The sequence below is a fragment of the Bos taurus genome, chromosome 14, assembly GCF_002263795.3.
Source record: "Bos taurus isolate L1 Dominette 01449 registration number 42190680 breed Hereford chromosome 14, ARS-UCD2.0, whole genome shotgun sequence".
NCBI classification, from domain to species: domain Eukaryota; kingdom Metazoa; phylum Chordata; class Mammalia; order Artiodactyla; family Bovidae; genus Bos; species Bos taurus.
Window position 1 is genome coordinate 931812 of NC_037341.1, and position 25061 is coordinate 956872.

General features: G+C 66.7%; 1 protein-coding gene across 1 annotated transcript; it reads left to right on the forward strand.

The window, feature by feature from the left end:
* The first annotated feature begins 4508 nt into the window (after nt 1–4508).
* EPPK1 (epiplakin 1) lies at nt 4509–24064 on the forward strand. The gene is given in 3 exon segments (XM_003586872.6): nt 4509–4561; nt 8844–17755; nt 17758–24064. Coding segments are annotated over 2 exon segments (14991 nt in total). The 5' UTR covers nt 4509–4561; nt 8844–8877; the 3' UTR covers nt 23871–24064.
* Nucleotides 24065–25061: the final 997 nt, after the last annotated feature.

Genomic DNA, 25061 nt, shown 5'->3' on the forward strand with positions numbered 1-25061 from the left:
AGGTCACCCACATCCCTGGCGCCTAGAGCTGGGACAAAACGTGTTCCCATCCCTGGCATCCCTGAGCCCCTGGATGCTGCCTGCAGCTGGCTGGACAGTGGGGAGAGCCGCAGGCCTCACAGGGACCCCCGGCACCCGAGCCACCTGGCTGGGGGAGCAGGACGTTCAGGTCTGCGGGCTGGGCAGGGGGGGCACTGTGGGACCCCCGGGCCTCCTGAGACTTGCACTGTGCCCCGGCCTACAGCGATGGCCCGTAGACCCAGGTGGCAGGTGAGGAGCGGGCTCTGCAGGTGGAGGTGAGGCTGCAGGAGCCTCCAATCCCATGGATGGAGGCCCGGCGAGGCCACGGGGGCATGGGTGGGGGGAGCGCCCTCTCAGTCCCCAGGTGGGGGCTCAACCCGGTGGCCCTCAGAGTCTCAGGGAGGCCCTCGGTGCACGCCCAGTGCTGCTGACCAGGCGAGAGGTTTCTGGCTGAGCCGTGGGGGACCAGCTGGGGCCTGAGGGCTCTGCGGTGCCCGCCAGGGTGAGCCCAGGGTGGGCGGCACAGGACTCGGTGGGCATGTGTTCATAGGGTGTGTGTGGGCCCAGGGCCCAGGGTGGACGGGGTTGGGGACACAGGACTTGGTGGGCGTGGGCGAGAGGACTGTGGCCAGGGCGGATGGCCTGGCGAGGGCCCTGCAGGCGGGCTAGGGGTGGGGTGGGTGCCCAGGTGCCCAGAGGAAGGCAGGGTGCATGCCCAAGCCCATATGTTAGGGTGGTCCTGCCTCTTCTGGTCTGTGTTCCAGGCAGAGGTGGCACCTCTGGGGCTGCTGGTCAGAGGTCGGGAGCAGGACCCCACGCCCAAGGCCACATGAGGCAGCTCTGGCTGGTGGAGCTGGCAACCAGTGAGGAGGGCTGTGACCTGTGGTCTGTGGGGCCCAAGCTTTGCAGGGGCCTCAGGGGCTGGGAGGATGGGGGCTGGCCAAGGTGTCCTATGGGAGGAGAGGGCGACCCCAGGGAAGCTGGACAACTTGGGGGCTCCTGCCAGGCTGGGGCACCGTCTGCCAGGGAGGAGGGCTGTCCAGAGGAGGCTTGCTCTGAAGAGATGCAGCCGGACAGGAAAGCTGGTAGCAGGTTGACTGCAGAGGTTTCTGTGGCCGTGTCTAGGTGGGGCTCCCACCCGCCGCACAGCCCCAAGTCCCTGTGACAAGCCTTCCCTGCTCTCCCACTGGGGTCCTGGCCAGGGGCACAGGCAGGCCACCCCTGGATACGTCTGGCCAGCCAAGGACAGTGCCTCTGGGCACAGCACTGTCCAACCTCTGAACTGCATTGGGGAGGGGGGCGTGCACAGAGAGGCCCCAGCAATCTGGGCACAGCATCCCTCCTCTGTCCAGCAGAGCTCCTGATGGAGACCACAGTGTTGCTGTTTATGACTTCTGTGTACGCAGTTATTACAGAGAAAAAACACATGTGGAACAAAACATAAAGACATCTGGGCTTCCCAGGGAGGGGCTAGTGGTGAAAAATAAAAAAAATCCTGTCAATGCAGGAGATATAAGAGGCAAGAGATGTGGGTTCAATCCCTGAGTCGGGAAGATCCCCTGGAGGACGGCATGGCTACCCACTCCAGTATTCTTGCCTGGAGAATCCCATGGACAGAGGAGCCTGGCAGGCTGGAGTCCACGGGGTCCCAAACAGTTGAACACGACCAAGTGACTTAGCAGTAGCGTGAGGACATCTAGCTGTCAAGTGTAGGTTGGGTGTCTCTCCTAGGCTAACGCAACCTCACAGCCCAGCCTGGGCATCCAGAGTGGGTTCCCCGCCCTGGCTCTGCCTTCCTTCACCACCACCCACTCCCCACCGATACTGAAGAGGGGAGAAACTAGGGCTTGCCCAAGGTAGCTTCAAGGTTTTCCTCCTGCCCTGAAATCCCAGAGCCCTTTCTTCGCTTGCTCTACCTGGCTGAGTTCTCAGACTACGAACTGTCTCTGTTTGCATTGGTAGCCAGGACCCAGCTTCACTGGCCGGCGGCTTAAACAGAGAACCTACTGACTCCCAGCTCTGGAGGCTGGGACTAGAGCAGAGTCTCAGGGCTGTGAGTGCGAGTCCGCTCCAGGCTCCTCTCCATTCCCGGAGTGTCTTCTCCTGTGTGTTCACATCACCTCTGGGTGTGTGCGCATGCACGTGTGTGTATATACATGTGTGTGTGTGTCTGTGTGTCCTAATTTGTGCTCCTACAGGGACCCTAAGGGCCCATCCGACTCCAGCACGCCTCATCTAACTAACCTCATCTGCAGTGTTGGTAATTCCCAATAAGGGGGGCTCAGGGTTAGGACTTCAATATATGAATTCAGGGGGACGCAATGCGACCCATGATAGGCATGACCCCTGCTGGCCCTTCCTTCCCTGTGCTGAGCACCGGGCACAGTGCTGCCACCTGGGCCAGACTGTGTCACGCCCCCTTGCTGATGAGGAGCCAGTGTCCAGCACAGGACAGGGGCAGGTACCAGGGGGACAGGGCAGTGGGGCGTCTCAGAGGCCGGCAGGTCACGTGACTGCTCTGACAACAAGGCTCCCCATGGGAGCTGCACACTTCGGGGAGGTGCCAGAGGGGACCTGAGGCCAGGACTGTGGCCTTCATGGCGACCTCCTAGAGTGGACTAGGGTCAGCACAGCGTGGTGACACTCTGTGATCCATGCCCTCTGACCTGCAGCTGCTCTGGGAAGGCGTGGGGGCTATGGGGCTGGGCACACCTCTTGAGAGGCTCTGGGTGTCAGGGACGGGATTGGGCCCGGGGCCACCTCCTTGGCCTCCTGACACGCCCACCCCACCTCAGTTCCCCGAGGTCCCTCCATGCTGTGTTGGCAAGCCTAGGTCTGGGGGCTACAGGGCTGAAACCCTGGACCACAGCTCCATGGAAGGCACTGGCTCTGAGGGGCCCTGATCAGAGGCAGCCCGAGGGCTTCAGGAGCAGGACAGGGACCTGGGCCTGCCCCAGGAGGGTCCTGGGAAGATTTGAACTGGAGGCCCCCAGAGGGAGAGGAGCCAGAGGGACAAAGACCAGTGGGCGAGGCTGGGCGGGGTGACCACATGCAGCCTGCCCCTACCCTCCACCCCTGGGGCACAGGGAGAGACCCAAGCCAGGCAGCCTCACCCTCCTGCCCACAGCGAGGAGCTGGCCTGCTCTTGGGCTTTCTGGCCTGGCAGCAAGGTGGCCTGCGATGGTGGGCCCCAGGAAGGTCTGGCCACAGGCCAGCTTGGGCTCACTTCCCAGAGGACACTGTGGACAGGGTCCTGGAGTCCAGTGAGCAGGCCCGGAGATGAAGGCAGCTGGCCTGACACATCCTAGGGGACGGGGCCCAGTTGGAGCTCACTGGGGAGGCCGGGTCAGGCCTTCTCAGCGGCCAGGGGCAATCACATAACACAGCCAGCGGAAGGACGACTGGGACCAGGACACAGGTGGCCAAAGGTCAGCGCAGGGTCCAGGAAGCCTGAGCAAGCAGGTGTGAGTGAGGGGCTGGGCCGGCAGTGAGGGTAGAGACCGGGGAGCCGCCCGGCACCCTCCACCCTGGAAGCCTGGCCCCCACCCTGCCAGTGTCCCAATGTGCCTTCATGGTCCATGCTGGAGACAGCTGGGTGGCCCTGGATGAGTATCCGGTCAAGAGTGGCTGGGGCAGGAGAGAGACAAAGGACAGAGGAGGACAGGTCACGGGGCTTTACTCCATCCCATCCATCGGGGACCTCTGGGCAGCAAAGGGGAGAACCGGCCGCAAGCTCCATGACTGGTTCCTGTCCTGGGAGTTGTGCCCGCCAGGCTCTGGGCCTCCATCCTTTACACTTCCCGGAGCCCCTGCCCCAGGGGTGTGTGCTGGGACAGGGGGCAGCTGCTCCGAGCCCAGGCTGGGGGCTGGACCCACGGGGCAAGGCCTGGCCATCAGTTCCGGACAGACTGGAAACCCGCTGGCCACACAGACCTCATCCCTTCCTTGGTCGAGGGGAAGCCACTCAGTCACGGAGGCAGACCCCCTGGGGCGGCCCCGGTTCTCCGCAGCGGCGCGGGAGGAGGGCCCCAGGGCGGGGCGCAGGACCTGGCGAGCAGGAGGACGCGGACCGGAGGGCGCTGGCCGCATGGCCCACCGCTGGCAACGAAGTCACGTTTGTGAAGCGAAACCGCCCGCACGGCTGGCGGGGCCGCATTTCCCTTGCAAATGCCATTCAAAGGCCGTCCGGGCGGCGCACCCTGCTCGCTGCTGCCGCTGCGTTCCTTCCCCGTGACTCCAGGGGAGGGGTCGAAAGGGGCTGCGGGGCAGCCGCCCCCTCCCCACCGAGGGCGCCCTCAGGCTGCGGCGGGTGGGATCGCCCGTGGGGCGTCGGCCAGCCCCGCGCGGGACTCCAGGCCCGGGTCACGCCCTAAGGGCGCCCCCGCCCGAGGGCAGCCCCGCGTGCCCCCCCGCCACCCCCAGACCAGGGCGGGGCAGCCGGGGGCGGGGCCTGCGTGGGTTTAAAGCGGGAGGCGCCCGGCGCGGGCACCGCGGCGAGCTGAGGGACTGCGAGCGGAACGCTGCGGCGCCGTCCGGGCAGGTGGGCCTACACTCACACGCCTTGGGGGGCTCTCGCCCCGGCCTGTAGGGGCTGGGGTAGGGGCGCGATGCGCCTGGAGGTGGCCAAGAGGTCAGGATCCGGGAGACCGGAGCGCTGAGGCCCGGCTCCCTCCCAACTAGCCCTGGTGGGCAGGGAGCTGGGCGGGGAGCTGGGCGGGGTGGGGGGTGGTAGGGTCCCGCCGGTCGGCCCCCCGTTCCCCGCCCCTGCGCTCGGGGCGCAGGTGGGAAGGCTGAGGTTTCCGGCATGGGTGTGGGAGACTTGGCCCGCCGGGCAGGGGTCTCGCCTGTCCCGCGGTTTCCGGCCGGACTGGTGCGCGCCTGGGTGGGGCCCTGCAGGTCTGGTTCCTCCTGCCCGGCCCCTGCCTTGCAGGGCGGGGGGCGTTTGCCGCTGGAGCCAGTCAGTCCGAGGGCCCAGGGCGCTCTGCAGTCCGGTGGACAAACTGACAGGGTGGACGGGCTTCTGGCCCGGTGCTGGGTGAGGGAAGCCAGCACTTACCCTTGGAGGGAGCTCCTTGCCATTGGGGAGAGTGGGCACAGGGACCCCTGCGTGGGGCCAGCCCCAGGCCCTCAGGAGGCAGGGGTGGGGGGTGTGCCTCGCCTCCCTTCCAGGCTTCCGTCTGGCCACTGATTTCTGCTCCCTGCACCCAGTGCACGTGGGCGGGCTCTGCTGACTGTGCAGGCCAAAAGCCAAGGTCACTGCCTCCCTGTGCCAGCCCAGGGCACCTGGCCATTTGGTTCTCTTATCAGGTTCTGGAGAAGGAAAAGGCAACCCACTCCAGTATTCTTGCCTGGAGAATCCCCTGGACAGAGGAGCCTGGTGGGCTATAGTCCACGGGGTCGCAAAAGAGTCAGACATGACTGAACAACTAAACCTTCCCAGGTTCAGGAGGACAGCCAGCGAGCCTGTCTGCGACCCCAGCCCAGACTGGTGTGCTGCCCTAGGGGGCGGGCACCACCCTCAGGGACGTGGCCCCACCCTCCTCAGGAATTGTCCTCTCACTTCTTGTCCCCTGGGGCCCCCTGAAAGGGGCCTGCCCAGGAAGCCCCAGAAGGGGTCCTTCTCTCAGATTCCCGCTCCAGTGCTGGGACACTATCAACCCCTCCCCCAGCTGCAAGACCACCCATGCCTTCTGCCACCACTTCTCTGGTGGCCACCGCCCCAGGACACCTGAGACTGGTCTGCCTGAGGCCCCGGACACCCCTCACACACCCAGATCTGTCTCTCTTGAGCTCTGGACCCCTCTGTCCAGCTGCTTCCCCAAGGTCCCCACTTCAGACTCCAGGCCCCCACTCCCAGGCCACTCCTCACGTCCTGCCTGATCAGGGACCCGGGGGCTCGAACCAGCCCCAAGGTCATTGATGGCCAAGCAGGCCTCGGCCCAGCTGCAGTTAACCCAGCTGCCTGACTGGCCCCGTGGCCAGCAGGCCGCAGCCCCCTTCCTCCCAGAGCCGCCCCGGTGCTCTGAGGTCCCCTTGCTCCTCTGGGCCTCCTTTCTGGGTGCTGATGCTCCCCCAATAGCACCGCCCGCAGGGCCCACCCGGCTGCCCCTGACCCCATGGCCCAGAAACCCTCCCCCGTTTGCGGGTGGTGAGGTGCCCCCTTCTCTCCCACCCTGGTCCCTGCCAGATGGCAGCTGACAGGCACGGCTCTGGCCGCCTGTAGCCCTGTTTCCTGGGCCCCTCTGGCTAGCGCACACTGTCTGAAGCCAGCCCCGGGGCGAGGCACACGGTACGGGAGGAGCGGGCAGGACCCTGGGCAGGCGGGCAGCGGGCTCCCGGCAGCATGACAGGCTCAGGGATCAGCTTCAGGGGGCTCCTGGGGCGGGAGGCGAGGAGGCCGGGGGCAGGGGGACAGGCTGGCCCTCGGTGCTGGGAAAGAGATGAGGGCACTGTCGTCACACCATGTCCTTGAACCCCGCTGCCCAGGCGCCATACTCCTCGTCCTGGGAAGCCGTGTAGGAGATGGAGGACCGATCCCGGCCTGAGACCGATCCTGAGGCTGATCCCTGAGCCTGTCATGCTGCTGCTGCGGGTTGGGCCAGGGGCATGGGGCACACAGTCTTCTCTCGCTGACCCATTCCTGCTCCCCTTGCCCACCCTCACCCTTGTCCCTGAGTCTCCCTCTCTGGCCATGGCCTTTGCTGCCAGATGGGCCAGGAGGAGCCCCCTGCAGCACTGGGGCCCAGCACTGCCTTACAGCCCCTCCTCCCGTGGCGAGGTCCACTCCCCTGCTGGGGGGGTCCCCCTTCTTGCACATCGCTGGTTCCTGGACCTGTGTGGCACCCGGCCTGTGAGCTGGGGCGGCTCGGAGCCTTCGGAGCCCCTCACCACAGAGCCCCCTCAGCTGGCCCTGCCTGTGGAGACCCGGGGTTCTCCCAGTCACTCGAAGCCCTTAATAACCTTTCCTAAAGCCTGGATCTTAACCACTCTCCTCTGCCTGCACCGGAGGCCTTTGTCCCGTCTTCTCGAAGGCCTGATACTGCGCCCCGAGCACCCGCCCTCCGTGGCCTGCTTGCCTCAGGAGAGCTGGACCTTGGCGGTGCTTCTTGGACACTAGCCAGTGGCAGCGGTCGAGGGAGCAAGGATCCAGGCCAGGCCTCCGTGTCTGCCTGGGCCTGGCACAAACTCAGACTCAGGGCAGCAGACCAGCTGCTGTGCCGCTGGGGGCTGGGCCCAGCATCTAGGCAGGGAAGGAGGGGACAGGATTTTGCCCCGGGGTGGGCCCAGCTGTGGGGCACGAGGGGCTGAGCAGAGCTTAGGGTGCAAGCTCTGCAGGGCTGGGGCGGGGGAGCTGCTCCTAGGCAGTGGCGCTGGGGTACCGCAGAGCTTGAGGCTCCTTGTGAGTCCACTGGGCACAGTGTTCAGGAGGTGCTGGACGGGCTGGGCTCTAGCTGTGGTCAGGGTGAATGGGGAAATGTCACCAGGGAGGAGGGACCCCACGCCTGGTGACCCAGAGGTCGGGTAGGTCGAATCTGAAATGCATCTGTCTGGTGTGGTGGCTGGAGCCGAGGTCACCTGAGCGAGCTCACCTGCAGAGTGGGCCAGGGTGTGAGGGGCTTTGGGCAGCTGGTCAGGAGGTGAGGATGGGTGTAACCAGGCCCAGGACTGAGGGTGTGGTTCTTTGGAACATAGGTGTGGACTGGCCCCCGGGCGGCTGGGCGGCTTCAAACCACAGATTACTCTCCCACAGTCAGGGTGCCAGGGTCTGGGATTCGCGCGTCAGCGCTTGCTGTTTCTGGGGCCTGAAGCTGCGTGGCCCATCTGCCTCCCTCACGGGGCATCCTCCCCACATCTGTCTCCCGTGAGGACACTGTCGTGTTGGGATTAAGGCCTCCTGCAGTGTAACTGTGCCCTAACCTATAACACCATCACATCTACAAAGATCCCGTTTCCAAATAAGGTCACAGTCACGGGTGCTGGGGATTAGGTCTTGGTTAGGTCTTGGACGTGCCTGCTGGGGAGAGGTAACCCGCCAGGGGGTGGAGGAGGGAGGTGTGTGGTTGTGGTGGGGCAGAAGGGTTGGCACCGGTCACTGATGCTCTGGGGGCCGGGCCCACAGCTGTCGGCCGAGGGGGATGGCTGTGGGGGTGCAGGGCGCCAAGCAGCGGACCAGGGGCCAACAGGGCCGGGAGGCCCGAGCCTGGCCCCACCATGGCACCAGCACCCCGGCGTGAGCTCTGGGTCCTCCTGGGCTGCTGAGGCAAGGCATGGGCACAGAGCGGCCGTGGGCCAGGGGACGCTGGCAGGCTGAGGCGGGAGACCAGGGCAGATCAGAGGATGGGGATCTGGCTGGGAAGCCCAGTGGTGAGCCAGGAGGGAGCAGAGGCCCGAGCAGCAGGGGGTCGAGGTGGGGAGGCTGTGGAGGGGTTGCCAGGCAGGGAGGTGGTAAGAGCACAGGCAGTGGAGCCTGCTTAAGGGGCGGTAGGGCGGGGGCGGGCCCTGGAGGAGACGGGAGGAGTCTGGAGGCCGAGGGGGAGGCCAAGCCACTATACCGGGACCCCCGGGGGAGCGGAATGAGGGTGTGGCCAGAGGGTGGCCTGTAGGACAAGGTGGAGCCCGCGACACCCCCAGGCTACGCTGGGGTCCTAGTGCTCCTGTAGCCCCTCCTGGGACCCCAGGGCGAGAGGAAGGGGTGAAACTGGAGGCTGCCCTACTTCCCTCAGAAGGGCTGGTGGCACTGGAGGTAGCTCTAGGGTGCGGGGTGGACCTCCCACCTGCCTGGGCCATCCCAGGGCCCCTAATGGAGGCTCTCCACCTTGCAGGGAGCAGAAGTGGGTCCTCGCTGAGTTCTGCACGATGAATGGCCACGCCTTTCCTCTCGACCTCCTAGTCACCGGTGGCACCGGGCCGACTGCTGTCTCCAAGACCATGAAGGCCGCGCTGGGAGCTGGTGCCCCATCTGCACCCCAGGCCAGGAGCATCGCTGGGGTGTGGGTGGAGGCCTCGGGCCGGGCCCAGGGTCTCTATGCTGCCATGAAGCAGGGTCTCCTGCCCTCTGGGCTTGGGCTGGCTCTGCTGGAGGCCCAGGCAGCCACAGGGGGCCTGGTGGACCCCACGCAGGGCCAGCTGCTCCCTGTGTCTGAGGCCCTGCAGCAGGGCCTAGTGGGCCTGGAGCTCAAGGAGAAGCTGCTGGCTGCTGAGCGTGCAGCCACTGGGTACCCTGATCCCTATGGGGGTCAGAAGCTGGCCCTCTTCCAGGCCATCGGGAAGGAGGTGGTAGACAGGGCGCTGGGGTGGAATTGGCTGGAGGCCCAGCTGGCCACTGGGGGCCTGGTGGACCCCATCCGTGGGGTGCGTGTGGCCCCTGAGCTGGCCTGCCAGCAGGGTCTCCTGGACCAGGAGACATGGCATGGGCTGTCGGAACTGGGGCCCGGCTCAAGCGCCCCGGGCTTCCTGGACCCTAACACACTGGAGCAGCTGCCCTACCGGGAGTTGCTGGCCAGGTGTGTGCAGGCGCCCGGCACGGGGCTGGCCCTGCTGCCCCTCAGGATCACGTTCCATACCCTGGGTGGGGCTGTGAGCTTGGCCGAGCTGCTGGAGGTGGGGGTCTTGGACGAGGAGACGGCCCGAGGCCTGCGGGAGGGCCGGCTGGTGGTGCCAGATGTGGGTGCACGTGCCGAGGTGCGGCGTTACCTGCAGGGCACTGGCAGTGTGGCTGGGGTTGTCCTGCTGCCCGCAGGGCACAAGAAGAGCTTCTTCCAGGCCGCGGCCGAGCATCTGCTTCCCACAGGTGCCATGCTTCTGCTCCTGGAGGCTCAGGCTGCCACCTGCAGCCTGGTGGACCCAGCCACTGGCCGGCAGCTGCGGGTGGACGAGGCGGTTCGGGCAGGCCTGGTCGGCCCGGAGCTGCACAGGCAGCTCCAGGTGGCAGAGCAGGCAGTGACAGGCTACCATGACCCCTTCAGCGGCACCCGAGTTCCCCTTTTCCAGGCCATGAAGAAGGAGTTGGTGGACCAGCCTCTGGCACTCAGGCTCCTGGATGCCCAGCTGGCCACAGGCGGGCTAGTGTGTCCTGCCCGCCGGCTCCGGCTGCCCGTAGAGGCTGCCCTGCGCCTCGGCTGCCTGGACAAAGAGACTCAGGAGCACCTCTCGAGGGCTGCCAGCTTCTTGGATCCCGGCACGCACGAGAGCCTCAGCTATGGGCAGCTGCTGGCCCGCTGCATCACTGACCTGGAGACGGGGCTGGCGTTCCTGCCCATCTCAGTGGGGAGCCCTGGGGAGGAGCCCCGGGGACCCCCGTTCATCGAGCACAGCACCCGGCAGGTCTTGAGTGCTGCTACGGCCACTGTCTCTGTGGGCAGGTTCCAGGGCCGGCCTGTGTCGCTCTGGGAGCTGCTCTTCTCCAAGGCAGTCCCCATGGAGCAGAGGGTGACACTGACCCAGCAGCACAGGGACGGGGCCCTCTCAGTGGAGGAGCTGGCGGCTGTGCTGAGGGCCACCCACGAGCAGGCTGCAGCCACCGCCAGAACCACCTTTGCTGGGCTCAGGGTCCCTGTGACTCCGGGAGAGCTGCTGAGAGCGGAGATCATCGGCCAGGATGTTTATGAACAGCTAGAACGTGGCCAGACCACAGCCCAGGACGTGGCCAACCTGGACTCGGTGCAGAGGTACTTGCAAGGCACTGGCTGCATCGCTGGCTTGCTGCTGCCTGGGTCCCAGGAGCCTCTCAGCATCCACGAGGCTTACAGGAAGGGGCTGCTCAGGCCGGGCACGGCGCTCATCCTCCTGGAGGCGCAGGCAGCCACTGGCTTCATCATTGATCCCAAAGAGAACAGGAGATACTCGGTGGAGGAGGCGCTGAGGGCTGGCATCATCGGGCCCGAGGTGTTTGCCAAGCTGCTGTCGGCTGAGCGCGCAGTCACCGGCTACACCGACCCCTACACCGGGCAGCAGATCTCCCTCTTCCAGGCCATGAAGAAGGACCTCATCGTGCGCGAGCACGGCATCCGCCTGCTGGAGGCCCAGATCGCCACGGGCGGCGTCATTGACCCCGTGCACAGCCACCGCGTGCCTGTGGACGTGGCCTACCAGCGCGGCTACTTCGACGAGGCGCTGAACCTGATCTTGGCCGACCCCAGTGACGACACCAAGGGCTTCTTCGACCCCAACACGCATGAGAACCTCACGTATATGCAGCTGCTGGAGCGCTGTGTGCGTGACCCCAACACGGGGCTCTATCTGCTGCCACTTACAAGTGCGCGGACCCTGCTGGCAGATGAGGCCACCCGGCAGGCCTTCCGGAGCCTGCTGCTGTCGGTGCAGCACGGGCGGTTCCGGGGACAGAGAGTGTCCGCATGGGAGTTGGTCAACTCAGAGTATGTCAGCGAGGCACGCCGGCGGTGGCTGCTACAGAGCTTCCGGCGGCACCAGGTGTCCCTGGAGGAGGTCTCAAAGCTGCTGGAGAGGGAGGTGGAAAGCCGGGCAGACGTCGCCCTCCCCATGCTGCGGGGCCGGGTGACTGCCTGCCAGCTCCGGGAGGCTGGCGTCATAGACCAGGAGGTCCTGGACTGCGTGCTGGCGGGAACGCTCAGCGCTGAGGCCCTGCTCTGCACGGAGAGCATCCGCAGGTTCCTGTGCGGCTCGGGCGCTGTGGGTGGCGTGCTCCTGCAGCCCTCCACCCGGCGGCTCAGCCTCTACCAGGCCATGAAGCACAAGCTGCTGGGGCCAGGAGTGGCCCTGGCCCTGCTGGAGGCCCAGGCAGCCACGGGGACCATGACCGACCCCCACAGTCTGGAGACCATGTCCTTGGATGAGGCTGTGTGCAGGGGGCTTGTGGGGCCAGAACTCTACAGCAGGCTGACCTGGGCTGAGTGTGCTGTCAAGGGCTTCCCAGACCCTTTCTCTGGAAAGCTGCTGTCCCTGTTCCAGGCCATGAAGAAGGGCCTTGTCCCCATGGAGCAGGCCATCCGCCTCTTGGAGGCCCAGGTGGCCACGGGCGGGGTCATCGACCCCACCGGGCATCACCACCTCCCCATGCTCGTGGCCTTGCAGCGTGGCTACATCGACCAGGAGATGGTGTTGGCCTTGTCTGACTCAAAGACCTTCCCCACACCTGACGGCCAGGGACACACCAGCTATGCCCAGCTTCTGGAGCAGTGTGTAAAAGACGAGGCCTCTGGCCTTCACTTCTTGCCCCTGCCAGAAAGTGCCCCTGTTGTCCCCACAGATGAGCAGGTCCAGGAGACCCTGAAGGCCACGCAGGGGGCTGAGGATGGCACGTCTCTCTGGGAGCTGCTGGAGTCCTGCCACTTCACTGAGGAGCAGCGGAGGGGCTTCCTGGAGGACTTCAGGGAGGGGAGGACCACGACACAGCAGCTGCAGGCGGCTGTGCGGAGGCAGGTGCAGGAGGCGGAGCTCCTGGCAGGGGCCTGCGTCATGCTGCCCGGCCCCTGCGGTGGGGTGCCCGCCGTCTGGCTGCTGGACGCTGGAGTCATCACCCGGGAGACCCTGGAGGCACTGGCACGGGGCATGCAATCACCTGCCGAGGTCGCTGAGCAGCCAACGGTGCGGGCCTGCCTATGGGGCACGGGCTGTGTGGCCGGGGTGCTGCTGCAGCCCTCAGGGGCCAAAGTGAGCATCGCCCAGGCTGTGAGGGATGGCCTCCTGCCTGCTGGCCTGGGGCAGAGACTACTGGAGGCCCAGGTGGCGTCTGGCTCTCTTGTGGATCCTTTGACCAACCAGAGACTGTCGGTGGAGGAGGCAGTCAAGGCTGGCCTGGTGGCTGGGGCTCTGAGTGAGCGGCTCCAGCTGGTTGAGAAGGCAGTGGCTGGGTACACGGACCCCTGCTCGGGAGGCTCCCTCTCACTGTGGCAGGCAGTGGAAAAGGGGCTCGTGCCTTGGAGCGAGGGCCTCCCGCTCCTGCAGGCGCAGCTGGCCACAGGGGGTGTGGTGGACCCTGTCCACAGGGTGCACCTGCCCCAGGCGGCAGCCTGCAGGCTCGGCCTCCTGGATGAGCAGACAAGCAGGATGCTAACCTCAATGGATGAGGACAGCAAATTCTTCTTCGACCCTGGCACACAGGACAAGGTGACCTACGGACAGCTCAAGGAGCGCTGTGTCCTGGACGCCGACACTGGCTTGTGGCTGCTGCCACTCTCCCAGGACATGGTGCTAGAGGTGGATGACCACACAGCAGTGGCCCTGAGGGCCATGAAGGTGCCAGTTGGGGCAGGGAGGTTCAGAGGGCTCAACATCTCACTCTGGGACCTGCTGCATTCAGAGTATGTAGGGCTCCGCAAGCGGCGGGAGCTGGCAGCACTCTGCCAGTCTGGGAGGGCCACGGCCCTGCGGCAGGTGGTCACTGCAGTCACCACCCTGGTTGAGGCCTCAGAAAGGCAGCCCTCACAGGCCACTTTCAGGGGTCTCCGGAAGCAGCTGTCAGCCAACGACCTGTTCAGGTCCCAGCTGATCGACAGGAAGACGCTGGATGAGCTGAGTCAAGGGAAGAAGACCGTGCAGGAGGTGGCGGAGATGGACCGTGTGCGGCGGTACTTGGAAGGGGGCAGCTTCATCGCTGGGGTCCTCATCCAGGACACCAGGGAGAAGATGAGCATCTCAGAAGCTCTGAGAAGAAACGTCCTGCGGCCGGGCACGGCCCTGGTGCTGCTGGAGGCACAGGCGGCCACTGGCTTCCTCATTGACCCTGTGGAGAACCGGAAGCTGACTGTGCAGGAGGCATTTGCGGCAGGGATGTTTGGCAGGGAAACCTACCAGAAGCTGCTGTCGGCTGAGCGTGCGGTCACCGGCTACACCGACCCCTATACCGGGGAACAGATCTCCCTCTTCCAGGCCATGAAGAAGGACCTCATAGTGCGCGAGCACGGCATCCGCCTGCTGGAGGCCCAGATCGCCACGGGCGGCATCATCGATCCCGTGCACAGCCACCGCGTGCCCGTGGACGTGGCCTACCAGCGTGGCTACTTCGACGAGGAGATGAACCGCGTGCTGGAGGACCCCAGCGATGACACCAAGGGCTTCTTCGACCCCAACACGCACGAGAACCTCACGTACATGCAGCTGCTGGAGCGCTGCGTGGAGGACCCCGAGACAGGGCTCTACATGCTGCAAGTCGTAAAGAAAGGAGAAACCTACGTGTACATCGATGAAGCCACAAGGCAAGCCCTGCGGTCAAAAACTACCAAAATGCACGTGGGCATGTTTGCCCAGCAGGTGGTCTCCTTCTGGGACCTGCTGTCCTCGCCGTACTTCACAGAGGAAAGGAAGAAAGAGCTTGTCCAGGGGTACAAAGCCAGGGATGTCAGCTTAGAGCAGCTGCTGAAGGTCATCACCACAACGGTCGAAGAAACAGAACAGCGAAACAAGGGCATCAGGCTGGCAGCCATTGGAGGAGAGGTGACAGCTGCAGAGCTGTTCAACTCAGGAATCATTGATAAGAAGACACTGGATGCGCTACACGAGGGAACCGGGGGACAGGACCTCCGCCGCCTGCCGCACGTAAAGGTCTACTTGGAAGGCAGCGGCTGCATTGCAGGGCTAACCACGCCCTCCACCCGTGAGGTGCTGAGCTTCTACGAGGCCAGCAGGAAAGGGCTCATCCCCATGGGATTTGCAGCCCAGCTGCTGGAGGCTCAGGCAGCCACAGGGTTCCTGCTGGACCCCCACAGCCACAAGAGGCTCTCCGTGGATGAGGCTGTGGCCGCTGGCCTGGTGGGTGAGGAAATGCAGGAGAGACTCCTAAATGCTGAGAAGGCTGCCAGGGGATACACAGACCCGGACACAGGACACACCATGTCCTTGTTCCAGGCAATGCAGAGGAAGCTGGTGAAACGGGAGTTGGCACTCAGACTGCTCGAGGTGCAGATGGCCACGGGGGGCATCGTGGACCCCCAGCACCACCACCGGCTTCCACTGGATGCTGCCTACAGACGCGGATGTCTGGACCAGGACACATACCCACTGGTGGCAGAGCAGAAGTGCATGAATAAACGGTTTGTGGATCCCAACACTCAGGAGAAGGTGACTTACCAGGAACTGCAGGAGAGGAGCCGCCGAGATGAGAAGACGGGCTGGGCTCTGTTCCCAGTGCTCGAGCATGAACTGGAATCACAGTTCATCGATGAGGACACCAGACGAGCGCTTGAGGCTGAGCGGGTAGACGTCAGAGTGGGGCGGTTTAAAGGACAGAGGCCGTCAGTCTGGGAATTGCTGAACTCTGAATACGTGACGGAGAACAAAAAACTGGAGTTAGTACGAAAATACAAGACAGACACAGCACATGCATTAGAAAAGGTGGTAAAAGTGATCTTTGAGATAATCAGTGAAAAGGAAAAGAACACTAAACAGCTATGGTTCAGAGGAATCAGGAAACAAATCACAGCCTCTGAACTGCTGACTTCATCCATCATCACGAAGGAGACGCTACAGGCCCTGGAGTCCGGGCAGGCCTCTGTAGATGCCATCACAAAGACTGAGGGAGTGAGGCGCTACCTAGAGGGCACCGGATGCATCGCGGGCGTGCTGGTCCCCGCCAAGGACGAGCCCGGGCGCCAGGAGAAGATGAGCATCTACCAGGCCATGTGGAAGGGCGTCCTGCGGCCGGGCACGGCCCTGGTGCTGCTGGAGGCGCAGGCGGCCACGGGCTTCGTCATCGACCCCGTGCGCAACCAGAAGCTGTCCGTGGAGGAGGCGGTGGCCGCGGGCGTGGTGGGCGGCGAGCTCCAGGAGAAGCTGCTGTCGGCCGAGCGCGCGGTCACCGGCTACACCGACCCCTACACCGGGCAGCAGATCTCCCTCTTCCAGGCCATGAAGAAGGACCTCATCGTGCGCGAGCACGGCATCCGCCTGCTGGAGGCCCAGATCGCCACGGGCGGCGTCATCGACCCCGTGCACAGCCACCGCGTGCCCGTGGACGTGGCCTACCAGCGCGGCTACTTCGACGAGGAGATGAACCGCGTGCTGGAGGACCCCAGCGACGACACCAAGGGCTTCTTCGACCCCAACACCCACGAGAACCTCACGTACGTGCAGCTGCTGCGGCGCTGCGTGCGCGACCCCGACACGGGGCTCTACATGCTGCAGCTGGCCGGCCGGGGCTCCGCCCTCCACCAGCTGGGCGAGGAGCTGCGCGCCGCCCTGCGCGACACCCGCGTGACGCTGGGCGCCGGCCCCCCGCGGGGCCAGCGCGTCTCCGTGTGGGAGCTCCTCTTCTACCGCGAGGTGTCCGAGAGTCAGCGGCAGGACCTGCTGCGCCGGTACCGGGCGGGCTCGCTGACCGCGCAGGAGGTGGGCGCCGCCCTCGTCTCGCTGCTGGCCGAGGCCGAGGCCGAGGCCGCGCGCCCCGGCGCCCCGGACCCTCGGGGGGCGCTGCGTGCCGCCACCATGGAGGTCCGGGTGGGCCGCCTGCGGGGGCCCGCGGTGCCCGTGTGGGACGTGCTGGCCTCCGGCTACGTGAGCGCCGCCACGCGGGAGCAGCTGCTGGCCGAGTTCGGGGCGGGGACGCTGGGCCTGCCCGCCCTGACCCGCAGGCTGACCACCATCATCGAGGAGGCTGAGGCGGCCCCCTCCCAAGGGGGCGGAGCCTCCGGGCAGCGGGAGCCCGGGCCCCAGGGGCCGGGCGAGGGGGCCGACGCGGGACCCTCCTCCGGCCAGGACGCCGAGGACGCCGCCAGGGCCCTGCAGGAGCAGGCCCTGCGCGCCGCCACCATGGAGGTGCGCGTCGGGCGGTTCCAGGGCCGGCGCGTCTCCGTGTGGGAGGTCCTCTTCTCCTCCTACCTGAGCCAGGCCCGGCGGGACGAGCTGCTGGCCCAGCACGCGGCCGGCGCCCTGGCCCTGCCCGCCCTGGTCGCCGTCCTCACCCAGCTCATCGAGGAGACGGAGGAGCGGCTGAGCAAGGTGTCCTTCCGGGGCCTGAGGCGCCAGGTGTCGGCCTCCGAGCTGCACACGTCCGGGATCCTGGGCCCCGAGACCCTGCGGGACCTGGCCCAGGGCACCAAGACCCTGCAGGAGGTGACGGAGATGGACTCGGTGAAGCGCTACCTGGAGGGCACCAGCTGCATCGCGGGCGTGCTGGTCCCCGCCAAGGACGAGCCCGGGCGCCAGGAGAAGATGAGCATCTACCAGGCCATGTGGAAGGGCGTCCTGCGGCCGGGCACGGCCCTGGTGCTGCTGGAGGCGCAGGCGGCCACGGGCTTCGTCATCGACCCCGTGCGCAACCAGAAGCTGTCCGTGGAGGAGGCGGTGGCCGCGGGCGTGGTGGGCGGCGAGCTCCAGGAGAAGCTGCTGTCGGCCGAGCGCGCGGTCACCGGCTACACCGACCCCTACACCGGGCAGCAGATCTCCCTCTTCCAGGCCATGAAGAAGGACCTCATCGTGCGCGAGCACGGCATCCGCCTGCTGGAGGCCCAGATCGCCACGGGCGGCGTCATCGACCCCGTGCACAGCCACCGCGTGCCCGTGGACGTGGCCTACCAGCGCGGCTACTTCGACGAGGAGATGAACCGCGTGCTGGAGGACCCCAGCGACGACACCAAGGGCTTCTTCGACCCCAACACCCACGAGAACCTCACGTACGTGCAGCTGCTGCGGCGCTGCGTGCGCGACCCCGACACGGGGCTCTACATGCTGCAGCTGGCCGGCCGGGGCTCCGCCCTCCACCAGCTGGGCGAGGAGCTGCGCGCCGCCCTGCGCGACACCCGCGTGACGCTGGGCGCCGGCCCCCGCGGGGCCAGCGCGTCTCCGTGTGGGAGCTCCTCTTCTACCGCGAGGTGTCCGAGAGTCAGCGGCAGGACCTGCTGCGCCGGTACCGGGCGGGCTCGCTGACCGCGCAGGAGGTGGGCGCCGCCCTCGTCTCGCTGCTGGCCGAGGCCGAGGCCGAGGCCGCGCGCCCCGGCGCCCCGGACCCTCGGGGGGCGCTGCGTGCCGCCACCATGGAGGTCCGGGTGGGCCGCCTGCGGGGGCCCGCGGTGCCCGTGTGGGACGTGCTGGCCTCCGGCTACGTGAGCGCCGCCACGCGGGAGCAGCTGCTGGCCGAGTTCGGGGCGGGGACGCTGGGCCTGCCCGCCCTGACCCGCAGGCTGACCACCATCATCGAGGAGGCTGAGGCGGCCCCCTCCCAAGGGGGCGGAGCCTCCGGGCAGCGGGAGCCCGGGCCCCAGGGGCCGGGCGAGGGGGCCGACGCGGGACCCTCCTCCGGCCAGGACGCCGAGGACGCCGCCAGGGCCCTGCAGGAGCAGGCCCTGCGCGCCGCCACCATGGAGGTGCGCGTCGGGCGGTTCCAGGGCCGGCGCGTCTCCGTGTGGGAGGTCCTCTTCTCCTCCTACCTGAGCCAGGCCCGGCGGGACGAGCTGCTGGCCCAGCACGCGGCCGGCGCCCTGGCCCTGCCCGCCCTGGTCGCCGTCCTCACCCAGCTCATCGAGGAGACGGAGGAGCGGCTGAGCAAGGTGTCCTTCCGGGGCCTGAGGCGCCAGGTGTCGGCCTCCGAGCTGCACACGTCCGGGATCCTGGGCCCCGAGACCCTGCGGGACCTGGCCCAGGGCACCAAGACCCTGCAGGAGGTGACGGAGATGGACTCGGTGAAGCGCTACCTGGAGGGCACCAGCTGCATCGCGGGCGTGCTGGTCCCCGCCAAGGACGAGCCCGGGCGCCAGGAGAAGATGAGCATCTACCAGGCCATGTGGAAGGGCGTCCTGCGGCCGGGCACGGCCCTGGTGCTGCTGGAGGCGCAGGCGGCCACGGGCTTCGTCATCGACCCCGTGCGCAACCAGAAGCTGTCCGTGGAGGAGGCGGTGGCCGCGGGCGTGGTGGGCGGCGAGCTCCAGGAGAAGCTGCTGTCGGCCGAGCGCGCGGTCACCGGCTACACCGACCCCTACACCGGGCAGCAGATCTCCCTCTTCCAGGCCATGAAGAAGGACCTCATCGTGCGCGAGCACGGCATCCGCCTGCTGGAGGCCCAGATCGCCACGGGCGGCGTCATCGACCCCGTGCACAGCCACCGCGTGCCCGTGGACGTGGCCTACCAGCGCGGCTACTTCGACGAGGAGATGAACCGCGTGCTGGAGGACCCCAGCGACGACACCAAGGGCTTCTTCGACCCCAACACCCACGAGAACCTCACGTACGTGCAGCTGCTGCGGCGCTGCGTGCGCGACCCCGACACGGGGCTCTACATGCTGCAGCTGGCCGGCCGGGGCTCCGCCCTCCACCAGCTGGGCGAGGAGCTGCGCGCCGCCCTGCGCGACACCCGCGTGACGCTGGGCGCCGGCCCCCCGCGGGGCCAGCGCGTCTCCGTGTGGGAGCTCCTCTTCTACCGCGAGGTGTCCGAGAGTCAGCGGCAGGACCTGCTGCGCCGGTACCGGGCGGGCTCGCTGACCGCGCAGGAGGTGGGCGCCGCCCTCGTCTCGCTGCTGGCCGAGGCCGAGGCCGAGGCCGCGCGCCCCGGCGCCCCGGACCCTCGGGGGGCGCTGCGTGCCGCCACCATGGAGGTCCGGGTGGGCCGCCTGCGGGGGCCCGCGGTGCCCGTGTGGGACGTGCTGGCCTCCGGCTACGTGAGCGCCGCCACGCGGGAGCAGCTGCTGGCCGAGTTCGGGGCGGGGACGCTGGGCCTGCCCGCCCTGACCCGCAGGCTGACCACCATCATCGAGGAGGCTGAGGCGGCCCCCTCCCAAGGGGGCGGAGCCTCCGGGCAGCGGGAGCCCGGGCCCCAGGGGCCGGGCGAGGGGGCCGACGCGGGACCCTCCTCCGGCCAGGACGCCGAGGACGCCGCCAGGGCCCTGCAGGAGCAGGCCCTGCGCGCCGCCACCATGGAGGTGCGCGTCGGGCGGTTCCAGGGCCGGCGCGTCTCCGTGTGGGAGGTCCTCTTCTCCTCCTACCTGAGCCAGGCCCGGCGGGACGAGCTGCTGGCCCAGCACGCGGCCGGCGCCCTGGCCCTGCCCGCCCTGGTCGCCGTCCTCACCCAGCTCATCGAGGAGACGGAGGAGCGGCTGAGCAAGGTGTCCTTCCGGGGCCTGAGGCGCCAGGTGTCGGCCTCCGAGCTGCACACGTCCGGGATCCTGGGCCCCGAGACCCTGCGGGACCTGGCCCAGGGCACCAAGACCCTGCAGGAGGTGACGGAGATGGACTCGGTGAAGCGCTACCTGGAGGGCACCAGCTGCATCGCGGGCGTGCTGGTCCCCGCCAAGGACGAGCCCGGGCGCCAGGAGAAGATGAGCATCTACCAGGCCATGTGGAAGGGCGTCCTGCGGCCGGGCACGGCCCTGGTGCTGCTGGAGGCGCAGGCGGCCACGGGCTTCGTCATCGACCCCGTGCGCAACCAGAAGCTGTCCGTGGAGGAGGCGGTGGCCGCGGGCGTGGTGGGCGGCGAGCTCCAGGAGAAGCTGCTGTCGGCCGAGCGCGCGGTCACCGGCTACACCGACCCCTACACCGGGCAGCAGATCTCCCTCTTCCAGGCCATGAAGAAGGACCTCATCGTGCGCGAGCACGGCATCCGCCTGCTGGAGGCCCAGATCGCCACGGGCGGCGTCATCGACCCCGTGCACAGCCACCGCGTGCCCGTGGACGTGGCCTACCAGCGCGGCTACTTCGACGAGGAGATGAACCGCGTGCTGGAGGACCCCAGCGACGACACCAAGGGCTTCTTCGACCCCAACACCCACGAGAACCTCACGTACGTGCAGCTGCTGCGGCGCTGCGTGCGCGACCCCGACACGGGGCTCTACATGCTGCAGCTGGCCGGCCGGGGCTCCGCCCTCCACCAGCTGGGCGAGGAGCTGCGCGCCGCCCTGCGCGACACCCGCGTGACGCTGGGCGCCGGCCCCCCGCGGGGCCAGCGCGTCTCCGTGTGGGAGCTCCTCTTCTACCGCGAGGTGTCCGAGAGTCAGCGGCAGGACCTGCTGCGCCGGTACCGGGCGGGCTCGCTGACCGCGCAGGAGGTGGGCGCCGCCCTCGTCTCGCTGCTGGCCGAGGCCGAGGCCGAGGCCGCGCGCCCCGGCGCCCCGGACCCTCGGGGGGCGCTGCGTGCCGCCACCATGGAGGTCCGGGTGGGCCGCCTGCGGGGGCCCGCGGTGCCCGTGTGGGACGTGCTGGCCTCCGGCTACGTGAGCGCCGCCACGCGGGAGCAGCTGCTGGCCGAGTTCGGGGCGGGGACGCTGGGCCTGCCCGCCCTGACCCGCAGGCTGACCACCATCATCGAGGAGGCTGAGGCGGCCCCCTCCCAAGGGGGCGGAGCCTCCGGGCAGCGGGAGCCCGGGCCCCAGGGGCCGGGCGAGGGGGCCGACGCGGGACCCTCCTCCGGCCAGGACGCCGAGGACGCCGCCAGGGCCCTGCAGGAGCAGGCCCTGCGCGCCGCCACCATGGAGGTGCGCGTCGGGCGGTTCCAGGGCCGGCGCGTCTCCGTGTGGGAGGTCCTCTTCTCCTCCTACCTGAGCCAGGCCCGGCGGGACGAGCTGCTGGCCCAGCACGCGGCCGGCGCCCTGGCCCTGCCCGCCCTGGTCGCCGTCCTCACCCAGCTCATCGAGGAGACGGAGGAGCGGCTGAGCAAGGTGTCCTTCCGGGGCCTGAGGCGCCAGGTGTCGGCCTCCGAGCTGCACACGTCCGGGATCCTGGGCCCCGAGACCCTGCGGGACCTGGCCCAGGGCACCAAGACCCTGCAGGAGGTGACGGAGATGGACTCGGTGAAGCGCTACCTGGAGGGCACCAGCTGCATCGCGGGCGTGCTGGTCCCCGCCAAGGACGAGCCCGGGCGCCAGGAGAAGATGAGCATCTACCAGGCCATGTGGAAGGGCGTCCTGCGGCCGGGCACGGCCCTGGTGCTGCTGGAGGCGCAGGCGGCCACGGGCTTCGTCATCGACCCCGTGCGCAACCAGAAGCTGTCCGTGGAGGAGGCGGTGGCCGCGGGCGTGGTGGGCGGCGAGCTCCAGGAGAAGCTGCTGTCGGCCGAGCGCGCGGTCACCGGCTACACCGACCCCTACACCGGGCAGCAGATCTCCCTCTTCCAGGCCATGAAGAAGGACCTCATCGTGCGCGAGCACGGCATCCGCCTGCTGGAGGCCCAGATCGCCACGGGCGGCGTCATCGACCCCGTGCACAGCCACCGCGTGCCCGTGGACGTGGCCTACCAGCGCGGCTACTTCGACGAGGAGATGAACCGCGTGCTGGAGGACCCCAGCGACGACACCAAGGGCTTCTTCGACCCCAACACCCACGAGAACCTCACGTACGTGCAGCTGCTGCGGCGCTGCGTGCGCGACCCCGACACGGGGCTCTACATGCTGCAGCTGGCCGGCCGGGGCTCCGCCCTCCACCAGCTGGGCGAGGAGCTGCGCGCCGCCCTGCGCGACACCCGCGTGACGCTGGGCGCCGGCCCCCCGCGGGGCCAGCGCGTCTCCGTGTGGGAGCTCCTCTTCTACCGCGAGGTGTCCGAGAGTCAGCGGCAGGACCTGCTGCGCCGGTACCGGGCGGGCTCGCTGACCGCGCAGGAGGTGGGCGCCGCCCTCGTCTCGCTGCTGGCCGAGGCCGAGGCCGAGGCCGCGCGCCCCGGCGCCCCGGACCCTCGGGGGGCGCTGCGTGCCGCCACCATGGAGGTCCGGGTGGGCCGCCTGCGGGGGCCCGCGGTGCCCGTGTGGGACGTGCTGGCCTCCGGCTACGTGAGCGCCGCCACGCGGGAGCAGCTGCTGGCCGAGTTCGGGGCGGGGACGCTGGGCCTGCCCGCCCTGACCCGCAGGCTGACCACCATCATCGAGGAGGCTGAGGCGGCCCCCTCCCAAGGGGGCGGAGCCTCCGGGCAGCGGGAGCCCGGGCCCCAGGGGCCGGGCGAGGGGGCCGACGCGGGACCCTCCTCCGGCCAGGACGCCGAGGACGCCGCCAGGGCCCTGCAGGAGCAGGCCCTGCGCGCCGCCACCATGGAGGTGCGCGTCGGGCGGTTCCAGGGCCGGCGCGTCTCCGTGTGGGAGGTCCTCTTCTCCTCCTACCTGAGCCAGGCCCGGCGGGACGAGCTGCTGGCCCAGCACGCGGCCGGCGCCCTGGCCCTGCCCGCCCTGGTCGCCGTCCTCACCCAGCTCATCGAGGAGACGGAGGAGCGGCTGAGCAAGGTGTCCTTCCGGGGCCTGAGGCGCCAGGTGTCGGCCTCCGAGCTGCACACGTCCGGGATCCTGGGCCCCGAGACCCTGCGGGACCTGGCCCAGGGCACCAAGACCCTGCAGGAGGTGACGGAGATGGACTCGGTGAAGCGCTACCTGGAGGGCACCAGCTGCATCGCGGGCGTGCTGGTCCCCGCCAAGGACGAGCCCGGGCGCCAGGAGAAGATGAGCATCTACCAGGCCATGTGGAAGGGCGTCCTGCGGCCGGGCACGGCCCTGGTGCTGCTGGAGGCGCAGGCGGCCACGGGCTTCGTCATCGACCCCGTGCGCAACCAGAAGCTGTCCGTGGAGGAGGCGGTGGCCGCGGGCGTGGTGGGCGGCGAGCTCCAGGAGAAGCTGCTGTCGGCCGAGCGCGCGGTCACCGGCTACACCGACCCCTACACCGGGCAGCAGATCTCCCTCTTCCAGGCCATGAAGAAGGACCTCATCGTGCGCGAGCACGGCATCCGCCTGCTGGAGGCCCAGATCGCCACGGGCGGCGTCATCGACCCCGTGCACAGCCACCGCGTGCCCGTGGACGTGGCCTACCAGCGCGGCTACTTCGACGAGGAGATGAACCGCGTGCTGGAGGACCCCAGCGACGACACCAAGGGCTTCTTCGACCCCAACACCCACGAGAACCTCACGTACGTGCAGCTGCTCCAAAGGGCTACTCGGGACCCTGAAACGGGGCTCTTATTTCTTTCTCTCACTGTATAATGATTATTCATCGTCCTGAGAAATTTTTTTTCTTCTGTTTAATTATTGATTCCAATTTGTTTTTAAATTTTTCTCGTGATATCTCAATTCATTATATTTTATTTTCATGTTAATTACGTTCCTGTGTTTCACCTTGTTTTGATTGTAATCTCTTATATTTGTCTATTTCCATTAAAGTCATAACCTTCATCGTCTATTTTTTCTGTTCAGTTTTTAATTTACCGATCTTTGAAATTTCTTCTGTGAAATCTGTATAGAATCTAGCTTATTTCGAATCAAGGGTTCTCTCCTTTTTACCTGTATTTATCGTGGTAGATGGGGTTTCCCTGGTGGCTCATATGGTAAAAACGTCTCTCTGTAATGTGGAAGACCCAGGTTCAATCCCTAGATGGGGAAGATCCCCTGAAGAAGGAAATGGCAACCAATTTGATACTCTTACCTGGAAAATCCCATGGTTGGAGAAGCCTGTTAGTCTATAGTCCTCGAGGTTGCAAAGAGCTCACACGACTGAGCGACTTCACTTTCACTTTTTACCACAGTAGAGGCTACGCATGATTCGTTAAAATCCCATTTCATCTAAATGGCTTCTTCATGTTGATTGTTTTTTATTTTCTGGTTTGACTAAATCATTTTTTGTCAATTTCTTGCTTTAGTGAATGCTCGTGGCTCTCAGTTTGCTGTCCTCCTGCCCTGGTTTTCCATGGTAATGCTGTGCTTTGCAGAGGCTGGGCTCATTCTGTCACTTGATGCCACTGTCCCTGTTAGCCTGACCCCCTGTGCGTTCTCCTCATCAAATTTGTTTGATGGTGTGGCCTTTACAGTGATCCATGATCACTTCCTTCCTCAGTGATCAGTGCAAAGAAATAGGGGAAAACAATAGAACGGGAGAGACTAGAGATTTCAAGAAAATTGGAGCTACCAAGGGAACATTTCTTGCAATGATGGGCTCAATAAAGGACGGAAAGGGTATGAACCTAACAGAAGCAGAAGATATTAAGAAGTGGTAAGAATAAACAGTTCAGTTCAGTTCTGTTCAGTCGCTCAGTCGTGTCCGACTCTTTGCAACCCCATGAATCCAAGCACGCCAGGCCTCCTTGTCCATCACCAACTCCCGGAGTTCACTCAGACTCACATCCATCGAGTCAGTGATGCCATCCAGCCATCTCATCCTCTGTCGTCCCCTTCTCCTCC